This window comes from Grammomys surdaster, unplaced genomic scaffold (genome assembly GCF_004785775.1).
Source record: "Grammomys surdaster isolate TR1022 unplaced genomic scaffold, NIH_TR_1.0 125704, whole genome shotgun sequence".
Taxonomy (NCBI): domain Eukaryota; kingdom Metazoa; phylum Chordata; class Mammalia; order Rodentia; family Muridae; genus Grammomys; species Grammomys surdaster.
The window spans coordinates 1,170,305-1,194,433 of record NW_021620539.1 but is presented as its reverse complement, the minus strand read 5'-3'; the positions used below and the strand labels follow the sequence as shown (position 1 = coordinate 1,194,433).

General features: G+C 43.9%; 1 protein-coding gene across 1 annotated transcript; it reads right to left on the bottom strand.

Moving 5' to 3' along the window:
* On the bottom strand, positions 1-23,222 carry Poglut1 (protein O-glucosyltransferase 1). Its single transcript, XM_028788162.1, has 11 exons — positions 23,045-23,222; positions 22,312-22,402; positions 21,648-21,791; positions 19,503-19,638; positions 16,505-16,626; positions 12,364-12,423; positions 9,339-9,438; positions 6,721-6,779; positions 4,236-4,403; positions 2,699-2,755; positions 1-1,699 (listed from the first exon to the last, which is right to left on the bottom strand). The coding sequence occupies exons 1-11, from the start codon at positions 23,127-23,129 to the stop codon at positions 1,543-1,545; spliced, it is 1,179 nt and encodes a 392-aa protein (XP_028643995.1). The 5' UTR covers positions 23,130-23,222; the 3' UTR covers positions 1-1,542.
* Between the last annotated feature and the right edge of the window lie 907 nt (positions 23,223-24,129).

Sequence of the window (24,129 nt, the reverse complement as noted above, 5' to 3'; positions counted from 1 at the left end):
TTAAGTTTGGGACCAAGCTAGTATTACCAATAACAAAATCTTCAGAAGTGTGAGCATACAAACCATTTTCAAAAGCATACGCTTTACATACTGTTACACTTTACATACTGTTACACGTCATTCTCATACTATCTACAGTGAGGTACAGGGGTAAGTGTAAGATCTGAGTAACTCACTCCTTACTACTGGAGAGAACAGGTGAGGATCTGTATTGACTCATGTCTTACAATGTATCTCATCCCCACTGGAGCAAGTACCTAGGCAATTTAAAAACAGAATTCAGTTAAGCCAGGCGAGTGTATCCATTCATTCCCCCACACTCATTCCCCCAAGAATTGTTCAGTAATTATTCTGTGAGAGGCACTATCTGATAATGGAGACATCAAGAGCAGTGAAACATCATTGTCATCCATCAGTAAGCTTACAAAACAATGGGGAGACAGCCAAGTGACTACAAAGCAGCACAATGGCACACAACACAGGCATGGGCCGCCAACTGCCAAGAATGAGGTTCAGAGGTAATACTGGAGCTCTAGCAGAAATACACTGTCCTTACATCTTTTTTCAGAAGGGGAATAGGAAGTACTCCAATAATACTTCATATCGGAGTAAAAGCAAAAGCTGAATGCTCTATAAATTGCCACTTCATGATGTGTTCACATATGAAGGTTGTAGTCTCTGAAAATTGAGGTGGTCCTGCTGCTACTAATTTAAGATGGCAAAATAAAAGATGTGCAAAAGGTGAGTTTGCATTTATGAGACAGGACCCCACGTAGCAAGGCTCCTTGAACTCCTGTGTAGCTGAGGATGGCCACAAACTCATCTTCCTGCCTCCCTTCGGAAATGCTAGGGACATAGTTCTTTAATGACACTGCTTCCTGAATGTACTGGGAAATTTCTCTTCATCTCCTTTAGAGAGAAAAAGGCATGAAGGCACAAAATGGGAATTTGAAATCCAACTACAGAAGTTACTCATGCAACTGAGGCATTATGGAAACCTCCTGAGAGCCAGAGAATTGATGCATTTAGAAAAGAGAGCACAGGCATAGGCATAGACTCTGGAGGAAGCGATCGCTGCGGTACTTTTCACAAACTCCAAAGGATTTCTACATAGAAATAAAGCAACAGAGGTCAAGCCTAAAATAACTTCAGAGTTCCTAGTGTATTGTACTAGTTCCAAACGATGGATTGTCTGCTCCAAATAACAGGACAAAGAGCATCTTCACATGGACCCAGTCAATTTCACAGTGATGATACATGTGGATGACCTGAGGCACAAGCTGTGATTGATCATAAGAAAATGAAAGTTAGAATGCAGTTCCAAATCCTTATTTCATGATTTCAAAGAGCTGAGCTGTTTCATTTCTGCTCATTACACACAATCTAGATCTTTCTCAAGAGTCCCTCTGGCTTCAACATGATAAGGAAAAATGGATGTTTCGCTTGGCCAAAGGTGTTCAAGATACAGGCGTCATGATCATAGTATTTCAGCACAGAGCATCTCAGATCCACTGTCAGGATTCTGGTCCTGTGATGGATATACTACAGTTCAGTTTTCAAATGTCTGGGCATGATCTGATAACAATCTTTTCTTCTTGTTACATTATAGGACAGGAATTTGGAATATTCAGTCAAGAGGTTCTCCCAGTAACAGGTGATGTCATCCATCTGCAAATGGTTTATGATGAACTGGCTTCCCCTAGACAGAAGATTAACAAGAATATTGTATATCACAGGCAACATATGGTTGGGTACTTTATCATGAGCCTCATTCCAAGTATTTTATTTGAATTAACTCACCTGCCTCTCACAAACAACCCCATAACTATCATATCCATATGTATGTATTTAGCAATAAATTTAACATTTGTCTCTTAAAAGCAAGCATTATTACCAGCTAATATTCATTTTTAAGCACTTGAGTTTTGTTGGGTTTTTTGTTTGTTTGTTTTGTTTTGTTTTGTTTTGTTTGGTCCTAGTTTGGAGTTTGAGACTTCTGACTCTTTCATATGACTGACTTCATTGCCCAGGCTATCCTGGAACTCAAAGTCATTCTCTTGATTCAGTCTCTCCGTTACTGGGATTACAGGTAAGTCACCATGCCCAGCTAAAAACATTTATCTTAGTTCCTCGAAGACTGAGGTCTAGGGCCTGGAGAGGGGCTTCAGTGGTTAAGAGTTACTACTCTTGCAAAGGAACATGCATGCTTCTAACTCCAGCTCTCTATGCTTCTGACTTCCTGGGCACTAGCACTGACGCACATACCCACACATAAGACACACAAATACACATACAATTTAAAAATAGGTAACTCTTCTTTAAAAGACTAGAATCCGGCCAGGAAGTAGTGGCGCACACCTTTGATCCCAGCACTTGGGAGGCAGAGGCAGGCAGATTTCTGAGTTCGAGGCCTGATCTACAGAGTTCCAGGACAGCTGGGATTACACAGAGAAACCCTGTCTCGAAAAAACAGAAACAAAAACAAAATAATAATAAAATAAATAAATAAAATAAACTGGAATCTATATTTGTACAGCTATGGAACATTTGTGAACCTGTACTATTTGCCTCCAGGGCAGCTTTCACTCTGGATTGTCTTTGTAATGAAGCTGAGGTATGGACATTATCACGGTAACTATATGTACAAAACTTTAGGATAGATAAGACAGACAAGAAAGGACAAATGAATAGAGCTTACCTTTCAGCAATTTCCCGAGCGATATCATCATTTGCTTTTACAAACTGTAACAGCTCCCTAAAAGGACAAGAACCACAACATTATAGAGGCTGGGGGGAATGGCTTAGCTGCTAATGTCTTCACCACTCAAGCACAGGGACCTGGGTTCAGAGATCAAGACCCACAGTAGAAGCCAGGTATGGTGGCTTGTGCTTTTAATTCCTGTGCTAGTAAGGTAGAGACCAATGGATCCCTGGAGCTTGCTGGCCTGTAGCCAACTCTAATGGCAAGCCCAAGGTCCCAGTGAAAGAGATTCTGTCTCAAAAAGAACAAAATGTATGGCCCCTGAAGAGTACCAGGTAAGGCTGAGCTCTGGCCTTCATATGCGCATGAACATACAGAGAAATACATACACAAAAATCATGAGCTTTTAAAATATAGATCACTCTCATTAATACCAAGTCAGAAAGACAACTGGTAAGTCTGTAGATATGTAGTTTGTACATAATTTCTTTAAAGCAAAAAGATCAGGGTGGCTAAAGAAATAATAGCAAAGAAAAAAGCTAAATAAACAAAGTCAGGAATGGTGTGGGGCTGGTGTATGCTGCTATTCCCAGCACTCGGAAGGTAGAAGCAGGAGGGTCAGAAGTTTAACGCTACCTCAACTATATAACAAGTTTGAAGACAGCCTGAGTTATACAAAACCATGTCTCAAAAAAATAAATAAATAAATAAATTAAAGACAGATTGTTAGCTGTCGCTATTATTTATTATGCTAATTCTACTATATAAGCTTGGGATATATTTTTGAAAAATATATTTTATGACAATAATCATAAAAAAAAATCAAGTGTGAAAAATAATTTTTGGGGCCAGAAAAATGGCAGCAGAAGCCTGACAAGCCGAGTCCACCGTTGAAAACTAGGTAAAAGGCTGGGATCTAGCCCCTTCAGCGAGAGGTGGGAAAGCAGCTGGAAGCTCCATGGCCAGCAAGACAAGCATGCAGCACAGCAGCTGAAACAAGAGACCCCGCCTCAGCAAGGTGGAGGGCAAGAACAGACTCCCGGAAGTTCTCTGACCACCACACATATGCAGTGGCATGTGTATATGCTCTTTCACAGGTGTTCATTCCCTTGGGTCCCCACCCAATATGTGAATAAAAAACTTAAATTTCAAACTTGTCTCCAAATTCTTGTTCTAGCCAGAGGCAGGAACTGGGTTCACGTTTCTGGTCCTTCATACCTTTTCCTATCTCCTCCCATCATGAAAACGACTAGCTCCCAGGGCTTCACTTGGGCCAACTCTTATGCTCTATCTGAAATCCTAATGACAACATGACAAGACCAAATCTACCCTCAGTTGTTGAAAGATCAAAGTCTTTTCAGTTCATCTACATGTTATGTTAGAAACGACACTTTAAATTAAAGCACCTCAACTTAAATTTATAACCTACCTACATAATGCACAACAGACCAAATATTTCAAGCAGGAAGAAACTTCACTTGAAAATGAAATCATCCTGAGAATATAAGTGGCTGCACTTAAGATGTGTGCTTACTGGACATTGGAGAGGTCTGTCTTGACTGGGATGTAGTGAACCCATGGCTTTAGTTGTGGGTAGAAGAACTCGACCCACTCGTCGCCAACATGGAAGACCAGCGACCCACACAAGAAGAGGTGTTTGAACCGGAAACTTGCAGCTACACCTCGAAAATTAAATAGGTATCTGAAAAAGAGAAGAAAGCACACTTCATTTTGTACAGCTGCTACCACAGCACAGGACCTTCCCCATTCCCCCTGTCCTTCACTCCCATCTCTGCTTTTATGACTTCCCTCCTTCCCTAAGTATATCTTTTATCTTATTGTTTGAGACAGGATATGCTGGCTAGAGTCATTTGAGAAGGATTCTCAGTTGAGAAGCATCCTCTATCAGTTTGCCTATAGGCAAGTCTGTAGGGCACTTCCTTGACTGACATGGGAGAGTCCAGCTCACTGTGGGCGGTGCCACCCATGGGCAGGTGGTCCTGGGCTGTATAAGGAAGGAGGCTGAGCAGGCCATGGGAAGCAAGCAGGTTTCTGCCGTGAATTCCTGCCCTGATTTCCCTGGAGAATGAACTATCAGGTATAAACTGACATAAACTCTCCCCAAGTGGATTTTGGTCATGGTGTTTAATTACAGAATAGAAACCCCAACTATAACATGGCCTCATGTTTTACCTTGAGCTGGCCTTGGCCTCACAGAAATCCTCCTGCCTTAGCCTCCCAAGTGCTGAGACTGTAGGCATTGAGCCCTATTCTCAGTCTTCAAGGAGACATCAGTATGTATCTGTGGAGTTTCCATAAATTCCTTGCTTTTCCTGGGTTGGCGCTGCACGTTGTTCCAGGAATGTCAGGTAAACAAGAAGAAATAATTTCTCCAGAAAGAGCTATATGAGGCCAGCAGCTCTGTGCTGCGTGGAAAACAGATAGGAAATAGTATTTCAGAAAGAAATAGTAGGTTTTGGTTTGGCTTGGTTTTTGTAGATTTCAGACATACATGAAAAATTTTGTTCAATGATGTACATTAAAAACAAAAAGTAGCTTAGCCAGGCAGTGGTGGTACACGCCTTTAATCCCAGCACTTGGGAGGCAGAGGCAGGCAAATTTCTGAGTTCGAGGCCTGCCTGGTCTACAGAGTGAGTTTCAGGACAGCCAGGGCTATACAGAGAAACCCTGTCTCAAAAAAATCCCAAAAACAAACAAGCAAACAAATAAACAAAAACAAAAACTAAAAACAAAACAAAAAACCCAAAAAGTAAAAAAATAAAATAAATAAAAAAATTAAAAAACACAAAAAACAAACAAAGAAGAAAACACCACCACTACCAACAACAACAACAACAAAAACCAGGCTGTAAAAATGGCTCCACAGGTGCTCGCACTAAATTTCCAGAGCCCAGAGAGTGGAAGGGGAGAGCCACTCTCTGTTGTAGAAGTGTGACCTCCACATGTATGCAATGGCACACATGCACTCAACATGAAATAAATACATGTAAAAATATATTTTAAAAAGAAAAAACTCCACAGTGGACACAAGGGGACATGCCCGTAATCCCAGCATTCGGAAGGTGGCGACAGAGGACCAGGAGCTCAAGCTCGTCCTTAGTTGTATATACTGAGTTATCCAGGAAGTCAGGCTCCCAATCCTTCTGTTTCCCCTTGTGTCAAGTCAAGGAGGCCCCTCGTCCCAGACATCACCCTCTTCTTCTCAAGTGTAGGAGAACAAGCCTAAGCTAATCGATCCTCAAAGAGAAGCTCCCTGGAAAAGCCCTCTAAGAAAAGGCTGCTCTCTTCTCAGCACTTCTCATATATGTACCCATCTCTAACAGAGGAGCACCTACCCTACCCTATACCCAGAGGAGCTCCTGCTGGGTATAGTCATTGTCCTTACCTCCAAGTCCCATCCTAACTGTCCTCCAAGCCTCAGGTTACCTTATGAGCTAATTCTTAGTGCTGGTACTTCATTATGATGTTTGTCTGTTTGGTACACAATGGGAATGAACCTCCTAGGTAGTAGAATATGTCTACTACTGTGTTATCGCTATAGCCCTCATTATAACAGCTACGACCGGGATACACGTAACCTAACTATGGGGGCAAGTGTTGTGGAGAGAGGTGATCCTGACACACTAATCAATGGCAATCAGTTAAGGAACCATGTTTCACTCTTCTCTATAGTCCCCACAGGACTCAGGTCAGTGCCCTGCAGGCCCCAGTAAAAGCCAACCAAATTAATTGACATGATACTTTAGGATGAAAGTCTCGAAAAAGTGAAGTATTTCAAAGGCAGCATAGAAATAAGTAGCTAGGGTGGGTGGGGGCGGCAGAAGCAGGTGGATCTCTAAGGTCAGCCTGATCTACAGAGTGAGTTCCAGGACTGCCAGGATTACAACAGAGAAATCAAAGTGGGGGGGGGGGGGGGGGAAGAAAAAAGAAAGAAAAGCAAGGACGGGGGGAAGGAGAGGGAGAGGGTGAGGGAGAGAGAAGTTAAGTGCAAGTCTTACTTGTATTTGCAGTGATCTATAAGGTGCACATCCTTAGCAGCTGGCTTTCCCAAAGTATCCTGTAGGGGAATAGGAAGTTATTACCACTAGCAATAGCATTTACCTGCGCAAAAGACCATAAGTGCTGGTTTACGGGGTGTATGGTTGTAACTGACGAAGACATTTGTTGGACCTGGAAAGTATTTACAAATAAATATGCAAGTCACTGCTACCATTTCACTAGGTGGCATGATACCTCTCACAAAAGCCGCCTGGCTTGGCAGCCCAGACCATTCCTGTAATCCCAAAGGGGGATTTTACTGTTGAAATTCAACTGACGGTGAAGGCGGGGATAATCAGGAGTTCAAGGTCACCCTCAACTACATTAAAAAAAATCTCAAGGCCAGCTTAGGCTACAGAAGACTCTATCTCAAAATCAATCCATCAATAATGAAAACCCAGCTTTCTAAATTTCCCCCAAGAAAAAATGATGATGGTGGTGGTGACGATGATAAAGCAGACTGTGATGGTTTGAATATGCTGGGACCATGGGAAATGGCACTAATAGGTTTGAATACGCTTGACCCACAGGGAGTGGCACTATTAAGAGGTGTGGCCTTGTTGGAATAGGTGAGGTCTTGTTGAAGGAAGCATGTCACCGTGTAGACAAGCTTTGAGGTGTCCAAGTGCTCAAGCTTCGCCCAGTGCATTAGAGTCCCCCCAAGACAGAACTCTTGGTTCCTTCAAACACCATGTCTGCCTGGATGCTGCCATGCTTCTCACCATGCTGCTAAGGGACTGAACCTCTGAAAAGGTAAGCCAGCCCCAGTTAAATGTTTTCCTTAACAAGAGTTGCCTTGGTCATGGTGTCTCTTCACAGCAGTGAAACCCTAACTAAGACAGAGATCTTGCACACCAAGCTCTTATCCCTACTTGGCAGCAGTCATCTGGAGCTGCCCATCCTCTGGCTGACCCTTTTCTCTTCCCTCTCTCCCTCCACAGAAGACGCTGACCACATGTGTGCTGAATTAATGTACTCTTTCATTTCTTTGGTTTTGTTGTCCTTTCCCTGTCTTGTTGTTCATAGGGTTTCATAGCCCAGGCTAGGCTCAACGTCACTAACTGAGTAAGGATGCCCTTGAATTCTTATGCATAGTTTTGTTATCCAAAGTTTCTTAAGCTCATTTGTTCCTGTTTGATTAAAACTGTATAAAACAGGCTGAGGATGAGGCTAGAGAGGAGGCTCAGTAGTTAAGAGTACTTGAGGGCTGGAGAGATGGCTCAGAGGTTAAGAGCACTGACAGTTCTTCCAGAGGTCCTGAGTTCAATTCCCAGCAACCACATGGTGGCTCACAACCATCTGTAATGGGATCTGCTGCTCTTGCAGAGGAGCTGGGCTCAATCCCAAGCATCCTCGTGGCAGCTTACAAATGTCCGTCACTCCAGCAGTCACCAGGCACATATACATGCACACATCCATACTTGCAGGCAAAACACTCATACTCATAAAATAAAAATCTTAAGTTAAAAAATAATAGGCTAATAGTATATAGCTCAAGGGTATATAGCTCAAGGATAGAGTGTTTGTCTAGCATTCTAAGGCAAGGGTTCAAACCCCAGTATACCAACATAAAAAAAATGTACAAATGAAACTTATGTAAAACATGCATCCATTGCAGATATATACTGAGGTTTTCTCCATGAAGCTCGAAGCTTTCTTCTTTATATGCTGTGTTGAAATTGCAAATGAGGAATTTAGGACTTTAAGTTCTTTCTTATAGCAAGAAGTCACAGTCAGGACAGATGGACCTCAGAGCTAAAGGCCACATTTTTCTGATTTTAATGAAATGAAGAGTCCTGGAACCTGGGTCCCAGATTTAGTCATTTAGCTCACTGATATGTCATGTTAGCTCTCGGGATGCACTCTAAAGCCATCGAGAACCCATGTAAACCAGGGATTGGTAAACCATAGCCCACAGCACCACATAGTGGTATAGAACTCAGGGACTAGATATTTTCATTTTCTAGTGACTGGGGAGGAAAAAAGGGAAAATTACATGATATGCAGGTATAGTGGCACATGCCTTTAATCCTAGGAACTCAGAAGAGGGAGATGGATTTCTGTGAGTTTGAGGCCAGCCTGTTCTACACAGTGAGTTCCAGGACAGACAGAACTACATAATAACACCCTGTCTCAAAAATAAAAACAAACAACAAAATATAAAGAAAAAAATTACATAAAATTTAAATTTCACATGAAATTCACATTTCATGTGAAATTCAAATTTCGGTGCCCATAAATAGTAACTAGGAATAGTCGCTCTGTGAGAGCTGCCTCTGCTACTCTCATGCTGCTACAGCAGGCCTTGCAGGAGTGACTCAGGGAGCCCCACATTTACTATCTAGCCGCTCACAGGAAAAGCATATACGCTCAACTCTTCAGAGTTACTGCCGCTCAGCAGAGCAGGGCGAGTCAAGCCTGGGAGACGGCTATTTACATGTAGTGCTAACAGCAGTGCATAGCACCTGCTCTACGCTCATCTCACCACTGACAGGAGGCCTAATCTCAAACTCTACCCAGACGGCAACGTTCTGAGAGCCAGCACTGCTGTGGTTCGATTCAGACGGTTGCTGATTACTTTCATAGACTTCCAGGCCTGGTTTTTGGTGTATTCTGCATCGACGAGTTTTGGATTTTTCCGAGATAGGAGAATGAGAGGATCTCTTTCTGGGCTTGTCCTACAGAAAAAATACAGAACATAAATCTATGTAGCCTACACCATAATGTTCCCAATCCCTACGCAGCATTTAGTGCCAGCTATCCCACTGGGACAGATCGGACAGTTCACTGGATCTGGGACATTAGTGAAGAAAATCCTGGGCAGTGTAACATCTTAGATGTTCAGGTTATCCCTCTTTATCCATCAAAGACAGGGAGTGTTGGGTCTTTCTTTGCTTACATCCAGGTTCATTGTTGATTTTAAAACGGGATCTCAGGTAGCCCATTTGTGGTGGTTTGAATATGCTTAGCCCAGGGAGTACTACTATTAGGAGGTGTGACCTTGTTGGAGGAAGTGTGTCATTGTGGGGTTGGGCAATGAGACCCTCCTGCTAACCATGTGAGAGTCAGCCTTCTCCTGTTTGCCTTCGGAACAAGATGTAGAACTCTCAGCTCCTCCTGCACCATGTCTGCCTGGATGCTGCCATGCTTCTGCTTTGATGATAATGGACTGAACCTCTGAACCTGTAAGCCAGCCCTAATTAAATGTCATCCTTTATAAGAGTTGCCTTGGTCATGGTGTTTGTTCACAGCAGTAAAACCCTGAGACAGCATGCTACCTTCCAACTCGTTATATAGCCAAATGTGGCCTTGAATTCGTAATCCTGATTAGTGAACTCTCAGTCACTAGTATTCTAAGTGTGTGCTACCACATCTGGCCTGCATCTGATCTTAAGAGTATGACTGTACTGGCTAGTTTTATGTCAGCCTGTCAAAAGCAAGAGTCATCAGAGTGGAGGGAGCCTCAACTGAGAAAAATGCCTCCATAAGATCCTGCTTAAGACATTTTCTTAATTAGTGACCGACAGGGGAGGCCCAGCCCACTGTGGGTGGTCCCACCCCTGGCTGGGGTGGTGGTTCTGACTTATATAAGAAAGCAGGCTGAGCAAGCCAGGAGGAACAAGCCAGTACGCAGCACCCTCCATAGCCTCTGTATCACCTCCTGCCTCCAGGATCCTGTCCTCACTGTTTTGATGATGAACTGTTACACGGAACTGTTCGTGAAATAAACTTTTTCCTCCGAGTTGCTTTTGGTCATGGTTTTTTGTCAAAGCAATAGTGACCCTACCTAAGACAATGATGTTCTGGTGACTATATCTCTCTTTCAGAGAATGGTTTTCCTTTCTTTAGGTTCATCCAATGCTTATTATCACTACTATCCACAGCTGTGTGGCTATATAATTGCTACCTACCAGAATAGCTGCATGGCCTTTGCTGCATATGCACTGTAAAGGCCAGTATAACACTTAAATCTGAAAACCAAGCTAGGCATAGTAGCACATGCCCTTCATCCCAGCATTCAGGAGGCAAAGGAAGATCTCTGTGAGCTCCAGGCTAGCCAGGGCTACCATGTGAGACCCTATCTTAAAATATACAAACAAAAAAAAGGCAAGAGCTAGGCACAGTGACTACATGCTTATAATCCTAGCTACTTGGAAAGCAAGCAGGTCTCAAGTTCAAGGATAGTCTCTGTTCCATAGCAACAAAGGTGAGAATCAGGTCATTAGACAGTAGGATGGGTGTTAGGCCCATCTGTATTTTCACGTCCACTGTCCAGTGGGTAGAAAACGGGTAACTCTGATAGACAGCACACCACCACCACAACTATAACTCTTCTCCCTTCACGGTCTCCCTCTTTACCCATCCCACAGATGCTGACCCTGCGGTTACCCAGCAGGTGCTTTCCTCAGCATGGGGATATGAAGCAGAACACCACAGCCAAGCTTCCCCATTTTCCTCTCCTTCTGCTCCATTTCTCCTAGCCTCAGTCTATGACATTAAGCATTGTGCGGCAGTCACAAGGTCTGAGGACCAGGAAGTCCAGTCCTGAGACCTGATGACGACTCTGGCTGTGTTAACCACCTGAGACTGAAGCACAGTGAAAAGCTACTTGTAGGGAACTGTAAACAGGAAAAGGACACCCACTCTGCTCGACAGGTGGCACTCTATGAATATCGATTGATAACACCGTGACCAACAGCAACTTGGGGAAAAGGGTCCAATCGGCTTACATGTCCCCATCATAGCTGATCTTTCAGGGAATAAGGGGAGGAACTCAGGCAAAAGCAGGAACTACTGAGGAAAGCCATTTACTGCCTTGTTTCCAGGGTCAGGATCAAGTTCATCTGCTTTTCCTTTTTTCTTCTTTTAAAGATGTATTAATTTATTTTATGTATATGAGTACACTGAAAGCTATCTTCAGACACACCAGAAGAGGGTATCAGATCCCATTACAGATGGTTATGAACCACTATGTGGTTGCTGGGAATTGAACTCAGGACCTCTGATAGAGCAGTCAGTGCTTTTTCTTAACCACTGAGCCATCTCTCCAGCCCCATCAGCCGCTGGGACCAAGGACCACAAACCCAGGGTAAGCACTACCCACCATGGGTTAGGCCCTCCCACGTCAATCACCAATCAATCAAGAAAATGTCCATTCAGACATGTCTATCCACCAGTCTCATTGAGGTATTTTGTCAACTGAAGTTACCTTCTCCCAGGTGACTCTAGCTTGGGTCAAGCTGACAAAAAACTAACCACCACAATTGAATTCTGTAGTTTAAGATCCTGCTAGTCCAAGTTTCTGGTGGTGGTGGTTGTGGTGGTGGTGGCGGCTGGCATGGAACTCACTATTCAGATCAGGACATCCTGGAACCCACTATGTGGACCAGGCTGGCCCGGAACCCAACATTAAAGACATCCTGCCTCTGTCTCTTGAGTGCAAGATTACAAATGTGCACCACTATGCCTGGCCACCATTCCACATTAATTTTTTAATTATCTTAGCTTTTCCTTTGAGCAATAAGACACATTATACCCCTAGGGTAACATAATTTTACCCACTGCTTGGAAGATCATTATTACAGGTCAGAAAATATAATCACCTTGATCCTCGGAAATACGCTGTAGAATTTTTCTTTTCCCATGGCCATTGCGCTGCTGACCTAAAAATACAGATTTTTGATTAGTTTTGGGGCTTTTCCCTAGACTATGTACGTTTTAACCATTTCTGAAGATTAGTTTGTGATGTTGTACCTTTAAATAAATCCATTCAAGGCCACTAAAACAAGCCATGAACAAAACCATTGACCCCTTTTGTTAGCATTTCAATGTCTGAAGGAGCTTGCTAGGAATAGCTACAAATTCACCAATCCAGTAACATTAACTTACAAAAGCAAAGTGCACAGGGTCCAAGCAGCACGTACAGGACTGTTGAGCTGGCACAGACAAGGTTCCCTCTCTAAGCAGAAGGCTATTAATAAAACTAGCATGTGACAAGAAACACAAAGGAACTGAGTGAAAGGGAACTCATGTTTTGGGAATAAAGCAAGGATCACCAGGGGGATGTACTCTGCTATCTAAAAGGACCTTGGGCTTCTTAAAGCTTCATGAAGTGCTCTCAAAACAGCAGAGTCCCGAAAACACAGTAGTTAGCAAGTATCATCGTGGCCAGCCTTCCTGGCTGTAACTCCTAGCGCACATCACTTTAACTGCCTTTGCAGAGGCTCCCCGCCCTACCCTGCACAGAAGACACTGCGGCATCTTCCTCAGTGAAGAGGAAGGCTAAACTGGAGTAGATGAGGGTCTGTGTTCTAGAAACGGAGAGCACAGGCTATGGACTCTGGAGGTCTAGGAAGGGTTCAGTGCCAAGCTTCTCCTTCACTCACTAAGAGAAATGCCTGGGGTTTTCAAGGCCCCCAGCTAACCTGGCCCACCCTTTCACCCTTTACTTTCCATCCTGTAGCCCAGGCTGGCCTTGAACTCTTGTTCCTTCTCCCTCTACCTCCCAAGTGCTAGGAGATAGGGGAGTGCCAATATTGCCGGGCTTTCTGTGGTGCTGAGAAATAAACCAGTACTCTGTGTGTGCTGGAGAAGCAGCCCACCAACTAAGCAACATTTCCAGTCCCGTCTTTCCTTTCATTTTGGAATAGGATCACACTGCACACTGTGTACCGAAGGCTATGTAGCCCAGCAGCCCAGGCTGGTCTTGATGTCCTGGTTCAGCCTTCCAAGTTGCTGGGATTACACCAGGTGTTTGCCACCAGGCCTGGCTAGTACTTTCTTTTTGTTTTGTTTGAGATTGGCTCTCACTACATAGCCTTTGTTGGCCTAGGGCTCACCACTTAGCTCAGGCTATCCTTGAACTTATAGTGAGGCCCACCTGCTTCTGCTTCCTGAATGCTAGGATGGCAGGCCTGTACCACCCCTTGTGACAACTTTACCTGATTCTCCAGTCCAAGGCCAGAACTATGTCTTATTCCCTGGAAGTATAAACACTATACACTGATTGGAGGGTTCTGTCTTTTTGTATTCAATGGGAAAAGACACAAACATTGTTTTAAATTCTATGGTAAAACATAAAGATGAAAGCATAAGACCAAAAGCATAATATCTGGCATCTCCTTACCCACAACAGCTATGTTAGCCTCCAGTGAAGAAGTTCCTGGGGCTAGAGAGATGGCTCAGCAGTTAAGAGCACTGACTGCTCTTCCAGAGGTCCTGAGTTCAATTCCCAACAACCACATGGTGGCTCACAACCATCTGTAACGGGATCTGATGCCCTCTTCTGGTGTCTGAAGACAGCTACAGTGTTCTCATTTATAAAAAATAAGTAAGTCTTAAAAGAAAAAAGCTCAATGGTTAAGAGCATGTACCGCTCTTACAAAGAACTGAGTTCAGTTCCTAGTACCCACGTCTGATGGCTCACAACCAACTGAAACTCCGGCTCCAGAGCATCCAACACCCTCTTCTGCCCTCTGCATTGTGCGTAACCCCACACAGAGACCCACATAATTTAAATGTAAGAAATAATTTTAAAAAGAAAGAAAAAGAATTTCTTTTCCACAGCTCTACATGGTGGTACATACCTATAACCCCAGCACTTAGGAAGTAAAAGCAGAAAGATGAATCATTCAGAGTCATCCTCAACTGCATAGGGAATTTGAGGTCAACCTGGGCTATGTCTGCTTTCTGTTCAATTCTCCTCATAGCTGGGTCTTCCTCCCCTTTTCATAGTGCCAGACACTGAGGCAGTCTGGGCATGCGCTCTATCACTAAACCACATCTGCAGCCCTCGTGGGCACTGATTCTGTTTTCCTACCTACCCATAGAACATGTGGCTACATCTGGAAACATTTCTGAGGAACTGTAACTGGCATTTAGTGGGCAGAGGCAAGAGGTATTAGGTATCTTGTAAGGAACAGGCCAGCTCCTCACCACAAGGAATTACCCAGCCCAAATACCAGGATTACCAAGACTGACAAGCATGCTAGCCTTGATGTAACAGAAGGCAGGCCATCTGGTGTGTGTGTGTTTGTTGGTTGGTTTGTTTGTTTGTTTTTAACACTTTCTGTGTTTTTACAGTCCCCTTTGAATCTTAGGTCACACTTGCAGGAAAATGTCAATTCAAGGTGACCTTGTTCTGTATTGCAAGATTGATTATATGGGCAGAGAGTCACCGGAGGAACACAAACACTGTATAAATCATGAGTGTAATATGTACCTGGTGTGGGAAGTTTGGATAATCAGACCCTGAAAAGTACAGTAGAATAGAATCAATAGGCTAAGGCATGCATCCATTATGAACAGAAAGGATCTGGAATACAGTTGTCCTTAATATACCTAAGGATCCACAACCCGCCATTAGCACCAAATACCAAGTACATTCCAAGTAATTTTTAAAAGGCAGGCAGAGGAGTAGCTACCTTCAATTCTATCATTTGGGAGGGCAAAGCTCAGTATCCAGGTAGATTAGGGGGTTTGAGCCCAGCCTGAGCTAATGGCATGTTCACGGACAGCCTGGGTTACAAAGTGAGACCCTGTTTCAATAAATTATCTATCCCTCCTTACAATAAGGTCAGTTGATTTATTTTCAATATGATAGTGATTAAAAGTATGGTGGCTCATGTCTGTGATCCCAGAGAGAGTGAAACAGGAGAATAACTTGAGTTTGAGGTCAGGATGGGATACTGAGTAAGAAAAAAAAAAAGTTTATTCTCTTAAAGAATGATTAAAGTGTTAAAATAACTAAAGAAAATAGGCTGGAGAGGTGGCTCAGTGCTCAAGAGTGCTTGGTGCTCTTGCAGAGGATCCGGGTTCAGTTCCCAGTGCTCACGAGGCAGCTCACGAACCATCTACAACTCCAGGTCCAGAGGATCTGTGTCGTCCTCTAACTTCTGCCTAGGGGAACTAGGCATGCATACATGTAGTACACATGCAAACATGGATGGAGACACTTAAGACACATAGAAAATGATCTTTAAAACCCTTTCCTTGGAGGCCCTGCTGACAATCTAGGGGAGATTCTTCTGCCCCTTTTTGACAGTGATTTTTCCATTCAGAGACGGTCTTATGATTTCAGGGCTGTCCTAAAACACACTGCATAGCTGAGGTCGGCCTTGAACCCCCATCTTCATCTGCCCAGCACTGGGATTATCGGTATAAGCCACCATAACCAGTTTATGTAGTGCTGAGGGTCAAACCCTGGGCTTCACATATGCCAGGAAAGTGGTCTACCAACTAAAATATAACCTTAGGCCCAACATGAATATTTATATACAAGAAAAACTGCTTACGCTATTAATAGTCTCCTGGCTTTTATTTTGTATGTGTGTGTGTGTCTGTGTGTCTGTGTGTCTGTGTATCATTGTGTACAGTCACCTGTAACTACATATTGGCCTAAAGGAAGATGACAGATGTCAGTCTTTATTCCCTTGAGACATAGTCTTTCACTGAAACGGATGCTCACTATTTTGACTAGACTAGCTCACCAGCGAGCTCCCAGGATCCACCTGTCTCTGTTTGGCCCCCTGAACCCTGGGGGTTACAGGTACACACAACCATGCCTGAATTTTACATGGATGCTACAGATCCAAGCTCAGATCCTCGTGTTATACAGCAAGAACTCTTACCTACTAAGCCATCTCTTGAGCCTAGGCAGTAATCTTAAATTAATGACTACATTCTACTGCTTACTTCAAGAAAACTCACAAAGAGGAAAAAGCAAACCCTTTCTAAAGGACCTACCTTAACAGATCTTCTCTGAAGAGGTCCCACCGTCCAAGACCTGTAGGATAAAGTGGCCACACAGCAGGGCCCCCTTCCCAAAATGTCCACGCAGGATACATGATATCATGGTACTCCGATGTCTTTGAAGGAAACAGAAAGGCATTCTATGTAAGTTTTGGGAGAGAATGAGAAGTAGCTGGCTGCATTCTTTATATAGAGTTGGGACAAATGCCTTCACAGTGCCCACCTGCCAGAAAGTGTTTTTCTTTGTCTAGAAGTCTAGATTCTAGGCATTAGATCTGGGAATACAATACAGCTTAGTGATACAGCACTTACCTAGCATAAATGAAGACCTGAGTTCAATACCCAGCACCACAGGACAAAACATCACCTATGTCTAGACTACAGGTATTAAAGGCAAGAATTACCATGGGTTCAAAATAACAGACTCACCAAGAGATCTCTGAGTTTGAGGCTAGCCTGGTCTATAGAGTGAGTTCCAGGACATCCCTGTCTCAAAAAAAAGTGATAGACCCCTGAATTCCAGAAATTTTAATCATGTTAATCATTAAGGTCAAGTTTTTCAGTTCCTCAAAATTCTGGAGGGTTTCTTTTTTTTTTTTTAAAGTGTGTGAGAAATAATATTCCCAATTATGAATAATCTGTTCTGTCAAAACATAACTACTGTTATATCCTGGTGTTTCCCTGCCTTACCCGTTCTTAGTTCTTTCCCAGGGGGTATTTTGAGAGTAAGAATCAGGAAATACCACTAATTACGGCTGTCTGAATGCTGACCCTTGCCCTTCACTGCTATAAGTGAGTGTTCTTTATGCCTTAATCTCCTTGTCATGGGGGAAATGATACCCCAAATTCTATCTATGGGTTGATTTTCAATACAAAATGACTTAAAATATTTTAAAAGGTTGTTATGCAATGAATATAATATATATATTATTATTATAAATCGGCATGAACCACTGAACAATGCAGTATTTAATAAAGTCTAGAGAGAAAGTAAACTGTGACAAAGAAGAAACAGGGTGGTGGAGAGACAGCATGAAAGTGTTTGCCTTGAGAGCACTGAAGACTAAAGTTCCAGCCCCCAAACCTTTAGATATATGTTTTATATTAAAGGCACGCTTATTGGGAAGCTGCTCTCAGATGAGTCCACTAGCCCCAAGGATAGAGGCCAGGGGGAAGAGAAAGAGAGAAAGAGCATGCACACAGAGAGAGAAGGAGAAGAAGGAAAAGAAGGAAGAGGAGGAGGAAGAAAAAGAAGAAAAAGAGAGAGAGAAAGCAGTGTGTGGTGAATATTTAGTAAGCACGATCTGGTGTTATCCAACCCTGTGTGTGTCACTGTTGAGCTCACACTGGCTCTCGGCTGCTCATTGATCAGAAGGGCCAAGGGCAAAACAGAAGAATACAGGTGCAGTCTAGTCACAAACATCTTGTGGGAAGAGCTGGTTGTTACTGTTTTGAGATGGGATCTTGTGTCGCCCTGGCTGGCCTGGAATTTACTATATAGACCAGGCTGGCCTCAAATGTAGTGATCCATTCACCTCTGCCTCCTCAGTGCTAGGATTACAGCCAGATGCCACCAAGTCCAGCTCACATATGTTTGGTAAAATTTGAAACCCTCTGTTCCCTCTTCATGGCTACCTCTACTCTATTTCATGACTACCTGTAAGCCTCTAATCTGTTTCTTCATTGCAATGCACATCTCATTGTGTGAGGCGCTGACTGAGTCTCTTAAATACTTAGAAAACAGCATACATCTGTCTGTCTCATCAAGCCTTCCCATCAAAGCTCCACAGTTAGCCAAGGCTGGCAAACTCGAATTTCTCCCTTGGACAGTGCAGTCAGTGACTGTGAGAAACGGAGGGAAGTAGAGCTGAAAACGAGTGAGTAGACCCGTGGTCACGCTGGGACCAGGCACTACCGAGAAATCAGCGTGAACCACTGAACAATGCAGGAAATAAAGTCTACAGAGAACATAACCGTGACAAAGAAAAAACAGGGTGGCCGAGAGGCGGTGCAGAAGTGTTTGCCTTGATAGCATCGAAGATCAAAGTTCCAGCCTCCAAACCTACAAGAAGCTGGGCACCGTGGCACAAGGTGGATCCCTGGGGCTCGCCGCCCACCTTGCCCCCAAGTGGCTTAATCAGTAAGCTCCAGGCCAGAGACAGACAGCTCCTAAGGCATGACATCAATGGCTGACCTCTGGCCGCTATGTACACATACATACATCCATGTGCAATAGTCCCCACACAAAAACAACTACACAAAGTAAGAACACTGCTTTGAAGAAACCAAACCAGAACACATGCTCCTTTTCCCAAAGGTTATGGATCTTCTTCTTCAAGCCTCCCTCCCTACCCCACTTAGAATGCCTGGATTCCACAGAAGGCCCAACGTGTCAATATACCATTTGCATGAAGCTGAGCACAGACAAGCTGTTTTCTGCCTCAAATTCTCCAAGTCTGTGCTTGTTATCCATTACATCTATCCTCCCCAGTAGGAGCCCGCCCCACCAACTCCCTCTTGGCTACCCTAGGCCTATCTGAACAATGTGCTGTTTAGGCACAAATCACGTGGAGTTACTCAGCACCTTCACAGTCAGTGTCAGCTATGCTGGGTGCCTGGGACAGAGACATCAATAGGACAGACGGTACTTAGCACTGTGGCTACTGTACCTATTATAGGAATGTGAGAAGTATTTTTTCCAATGGAAACATTTCCTAATAGTATGAGCTTTCCTGGACCCTTCTCTGAATGTTCTACGTTCCTGAGGCACCTCGCTCCCTAGCCCTAGCTTTGGACACTGAGGGCATCTTACATTACATATGGGTTACCAATTCTATTTCTTCAGTCTTATTTTATGACTAAATTAACACAGACTAAATTCACTCCTGGATCTCCGGTCTCATCCTCACTAACACGCATCAGACTGCCAAGGGAGATCTCTTACTCATACGGGAGGACCACCTACCTCCCAAGTGCCCCTTCCTGTGCTCACCTTACTGAAGGAGAAGACGGGGATGGCAGGCTCCATCCATGTAGGAACCTGAGGATAATCTCGGACATTGATTACCATTTCCATGTCAGGGAGGCGAGGGATCACTTCCAAAATAAAGTGTTCCACGCCACTACATCTGTTAACCAGACAAAAACACAAGATCATCAGAGCAGTACCTGTGTAGGAAGGATCCTGGCATTAAAGTGAGGTGAGCTAGCGCCCAGATCACCAGCCCACTGCAGTCCCCTGGAAGCAATGCTTCTAAAGGGACTACATGGGGCAGGTTACCCTTCATCGCTAATTTGTTCCAACAATCCTAACTTAGAATTCCATTTCTACCCATATACCTTCTCTATTTGCTACCAGGTTTTAATTTCCTCGACACAGAATAGTTTAATTAGCAGACGAGATGCAAATTTTAATACAGAAACTAGAAGGCTTTATTTTCTATTTGAGTTCCTTGGCCTTCCTTCCCACGGACATTGTTATAGTTTGGTCCTCAGCTTTGCCTGACTGGGAGGTGATGGTAAATGTTTAAGAGGTAGGTGGTTTTAGATCACAGCTCAAAATACTCTCAAAGGAGACTGTAAGCTGTTGTGTTCTCTCTTCCTTCCCCCACCACCTCCTCACGTTCCCGAGTGACAGGAGGTAAGCAGGTTGCTCTGCCTTATACTAACCTCCAGGTTGTGCTACGTAACTACAGACCCCAAAAGCAAGACAGCCATCTGAACACAGACCGAAAGCCTTGAAACCGTGAGCTACAGTAAACCTTCCCTCCATAGTTACTTGTCTCAGATGTTCCTCGACAGTATCAGAAAGCTAACTCTGATACCATCTTTCCTTCTACTGTGATTAGATCTTGAGGAAGGAAACTTTTCATACCTAAAACCTAAACATAGATCATTATCAAAATTAGTTTTGTAAGACAGAAATGGCATTGACACAATCATGAAGACCACAAGACTTTTGGACGGGACTCCCTGAGCAGCCTCAGAAAATTTATTTATGAATGAATAAATGAAAGGAAAAATGCTTAACTTGTTTCTGCCCTATTTCTTGAGATCCTAACCAGCAACATTCTGGAGGAACATCTGACAGACTGATCAGGATTTTCTGGCAACGTGGCTAGTCTGAAACTTAGCATATAGACCATGTGGTTTCAGACTTCCCCGAGACCCAGCATTACAGCCACGGTTCGAGGCTAAAACAGTTGTATATACAAGTTGATAATTACAAAAGTAAAGTCAATGGTTCATAAACGTCACATGCTCAACTGTATCAGTAATAAGGAAGTGTCAAAGAAGCCAAACAACACCTAACAAGCTGATCGACAAAGATTTTAAAAGTCTAATACACAGGATTGTGTTAGAGGGTATGAGGTCTACTTAAGAGCATGTAAGCCAGACATGGTGGCACACACCTTTAATCCTAGAACTATGGAGGTGGAAACAGTTGAAACTCTGAGTTCAAGGCCAGCCTGGTCTATGTAGCAAGTTCCAAGCCAACTTGAGCTACATAATGAGATGCTGTCTCAAATAAATTAGTAAATTGATCAATTACAGTATCATTTAAAAGCATGGGAAAGAAAACCAAAATGTATCACTTAGCCTAGTTATTCTGGGAATTTAGCCCACATGTATACATGCATGTACATGACCAGCAAGATCAAGGGTATATGCAGAAGAATGCTCAATACAGCAATGGCCGATTAGTCAAACTTTGCAGGGGTGCTGTAAGCAGTAATTTAAACATTCTGATAGAGGATTAAATGAAGAAATCTGTACAATGAGTTATTACTATGCAGCCATGAAAGCAGACCTGGCCCACAACAGACATTCACAAATCTCTCTGCTTCACTTCCCCCTGTAGCCCAGGTCACCCTGCCAGGTTTCATTAGCCTGCTCCTCACAGCTTGGGGAAACAGACAAAGAAGAGAAGGGACAGAGATAAAGCCATCAGAGTTAATTATGCATACTAGGCTTACTTAAAATAGCTGGTATTTAAAAAAAAAAATCCCAGGCAAGGTTAGTTTATCAATACTGAAATGTGACCAAAGATGCACTTGTTAATCCTCTAGCTGGTTCCTAGGAGTGCTCTCAAGTCAGCCTGCAAGTAATAACTCTGTTAGAGGACACCACAGGATACCTGGAGGGAAACATGCAATCATCTTCCCTGAATAATCTGTTCTTAATGATCTGGTAGTGGGTTCCTAGCTTCCGTCTGACCACCTCGGCCATCATCTTCCTGGAGATTCCACCTCGGAAAGGAGTCAGGTCCTCTTCTATGACGCTGTGCAAAAATGGAAAACATGGAGCCAAAGCAGGCCAAGAGACTGCCGCCATCCCATCTATCTCCCAGTGTTTTGTTTAGAGAACACACTAAGCAGGGGGAAGAGCAGTGGACAGGAATGAGCAACTCTCCTCCAAGAGCACCATGAGTAACTGAAAAATACCAAACTCATACTGATGCTGAGCATAGGCTGCAGTAACCAGGGAATAAATCACATCCCTTTTCAAATTCAGCACAGAGTGAGTTTCAGTAAGCATCATCAGCATCAGGTGAATCTTTGAGGGATCAAATAAAAGATGAAGAGTTATGACCGCTGCTTAGCTGATGAACTTTCAAACAACTAGCACCAGAGACAATAATAACAAGATATAGATTCTGGCCCTAGGAAGCTTTCAGGAGAAATAGAAAGCACACGCTGCTAAATACCATAGGGAATAGAGGCTATGTGGAGAACTCAAAGGACTTAGGGGAGCTCCCTACGACAAGAATCCAGCTCTCAGAGACACATCCATGAACTCACCCGTGATAGCAGCTGCAGTTTTGACTTGAACATGGTTCATAATTCTCCAAAGCCCTGTTAATTTGGTCAATAAATACTTTCCATTTTGAGCCTTCAAAGAGTGAAGGAAATGAGAGTTAACAGACTACCCTTGGCATTCGTATTTGCAAGCAGCAGGCAGAAGCAACAGAAGACCAACACTTGGAGAAATCCCCTTCCTTTCCCAGTAGTGGAAATGCCAAGGATTCTTTGTGTAACTTGTCGGGGCTTGAGTCAAGTCTGCTCCTCTACCTGCGCCATCAGGTATCTAAGAAATTGGAAAAGTCACAAGCTTAATGTTCGGCCTTCAATAGGCTATGGAGACATTGGACTTCGACATGGATTCTCACCTAATCAAACTGAGCCTCATAGAAACAATCAATGCAAACTCTTGGACGTAATCTTCCCTCATCTATTGTATCCTAACAACTAAGTGCCTCCCTCCTCCGGGGAGGCACAGAACAGCATTCTGCTGTAAACAGAGAACATCCCTCTCTTCCTACCATCCCCAATTCTGGAGGATAGGGTTACTCTCCAGGGTCTAGGACCAGAAGAGGCCCACCAGAAAACCTATGCTCGCCCCACCCCCCTCCCGCTGCCCAGCTCGCGATGCAGCCGCACAGCATCCTCCGCGCGCCGGGGAACAGAGCGAGCACCCAGGGACCCGAGCGGACCCCGAGCCTCGGCGGCAGACTCGGCCCTGCCCGGAGCCCACCTGAGTCCTTCTGGCGGCCCTGCACCGAGAACAAGAGCAGTAACAGCATCCATGGCTTAAGCCGACAGCCCGCCCGCCGCTCCATCACCCACAGACCACTGCGGATTCCGACCCGCACGCCGGCAGAAGCGCCGCCCGGCAGAAGGATGGCGGCGGACGCCACGGCACGTGGGAGCTGCCCTACACAAAGATGGCTGCCGAGCCCGCCCCTCGGTCTGTGGGAGCCTGGCTTGGGAAGTAAGACACCAGGCAGCCCATCAGGATAGCACATTTAATTATGGTCAGTTCTGTGACAAACTGGAGGTCGGAGGAAGTTTGCTTTTTTGCTTCAGCTACACACAGAGCCTAGGCTATGTCATTCCTAGGCTAGGTCATTCCAGAACACCAAACTACTTATTTATTGATCGTATGAATGGATGTATCCTGTTAGTCCACAAAATGTTGCACATGTCCCTTTGTAATAGGAATTTACAGTAATATAACATAAATCGGCCCTGTTTTGTTTTATACTGAAGTTTGTGATAGGCTCCAGAAGACCAAACCAGAATATCAATAAGCAAACAAGACATTTTTTTAAGTTAATGTATTTTCTCATCATCATTAAATTCTTTTATTCTTGAGATAAAATGTTATTGTATAGCTCAGGCTGGTCTCCAACTCATAATCCTCTTGCCTCAGCTTCTGAAGTTTGTAAATACACGCCACCAGACCTTCTCAAACACGAACTCAACTTCAGAACTGCAAATGTATTAGTGCTTTTTTTAAACAAACAACAAACCAGGAGACTCACAGCAACCAATCCAAAAAGGACCAAAAAGGCCTTGAGAGATGGCTTAGTGGCCAAGAGAGCACACACAGCTCTTGCAGAGGACTTGAGTTGAATTTTTTTTGTTTTGTTTTGTTTTGTTTTGTTTTTCGAGACAGGGTTTCTCTGTGTAGTCCTGGCTGTCCTGGAACTCACTCTGTAGACCAGGCTGGCCTCAAACTCAGAAATCCACCTGCCTCTGCCTCCCAAGTGCTGGGATTAAAGGCGTGTGCCACCACCACCGGGCTTGAGTTGAATTTTTTAATACCAATGTCCCACG

Bases quoted from the DNA above. Each gene is read 5' to 3' on its own strand.
- Poglut1 (XM_028788162.1), bottom strand. From the start codon at position 23,129: ATGGAGCGGCGGGCGGGCTGTCGGCTTAAGCCATGGATGCTGTTACTG. The intron at 9,439-12,363 runs GTGATTATATTT...TTTTTTCTGTAG, and splicing joins GCGTATTTCCGAGGATCAAG to GACAAGCCCAGAAAGAGATC. The intron at 2,756-4,235 runs GTAAGCACACAT...TTGTCCTTTTAG, and splicing joins ACAGACCTCTCCAATGTCCA to GGAGCTGTTACAGTTTGTAA.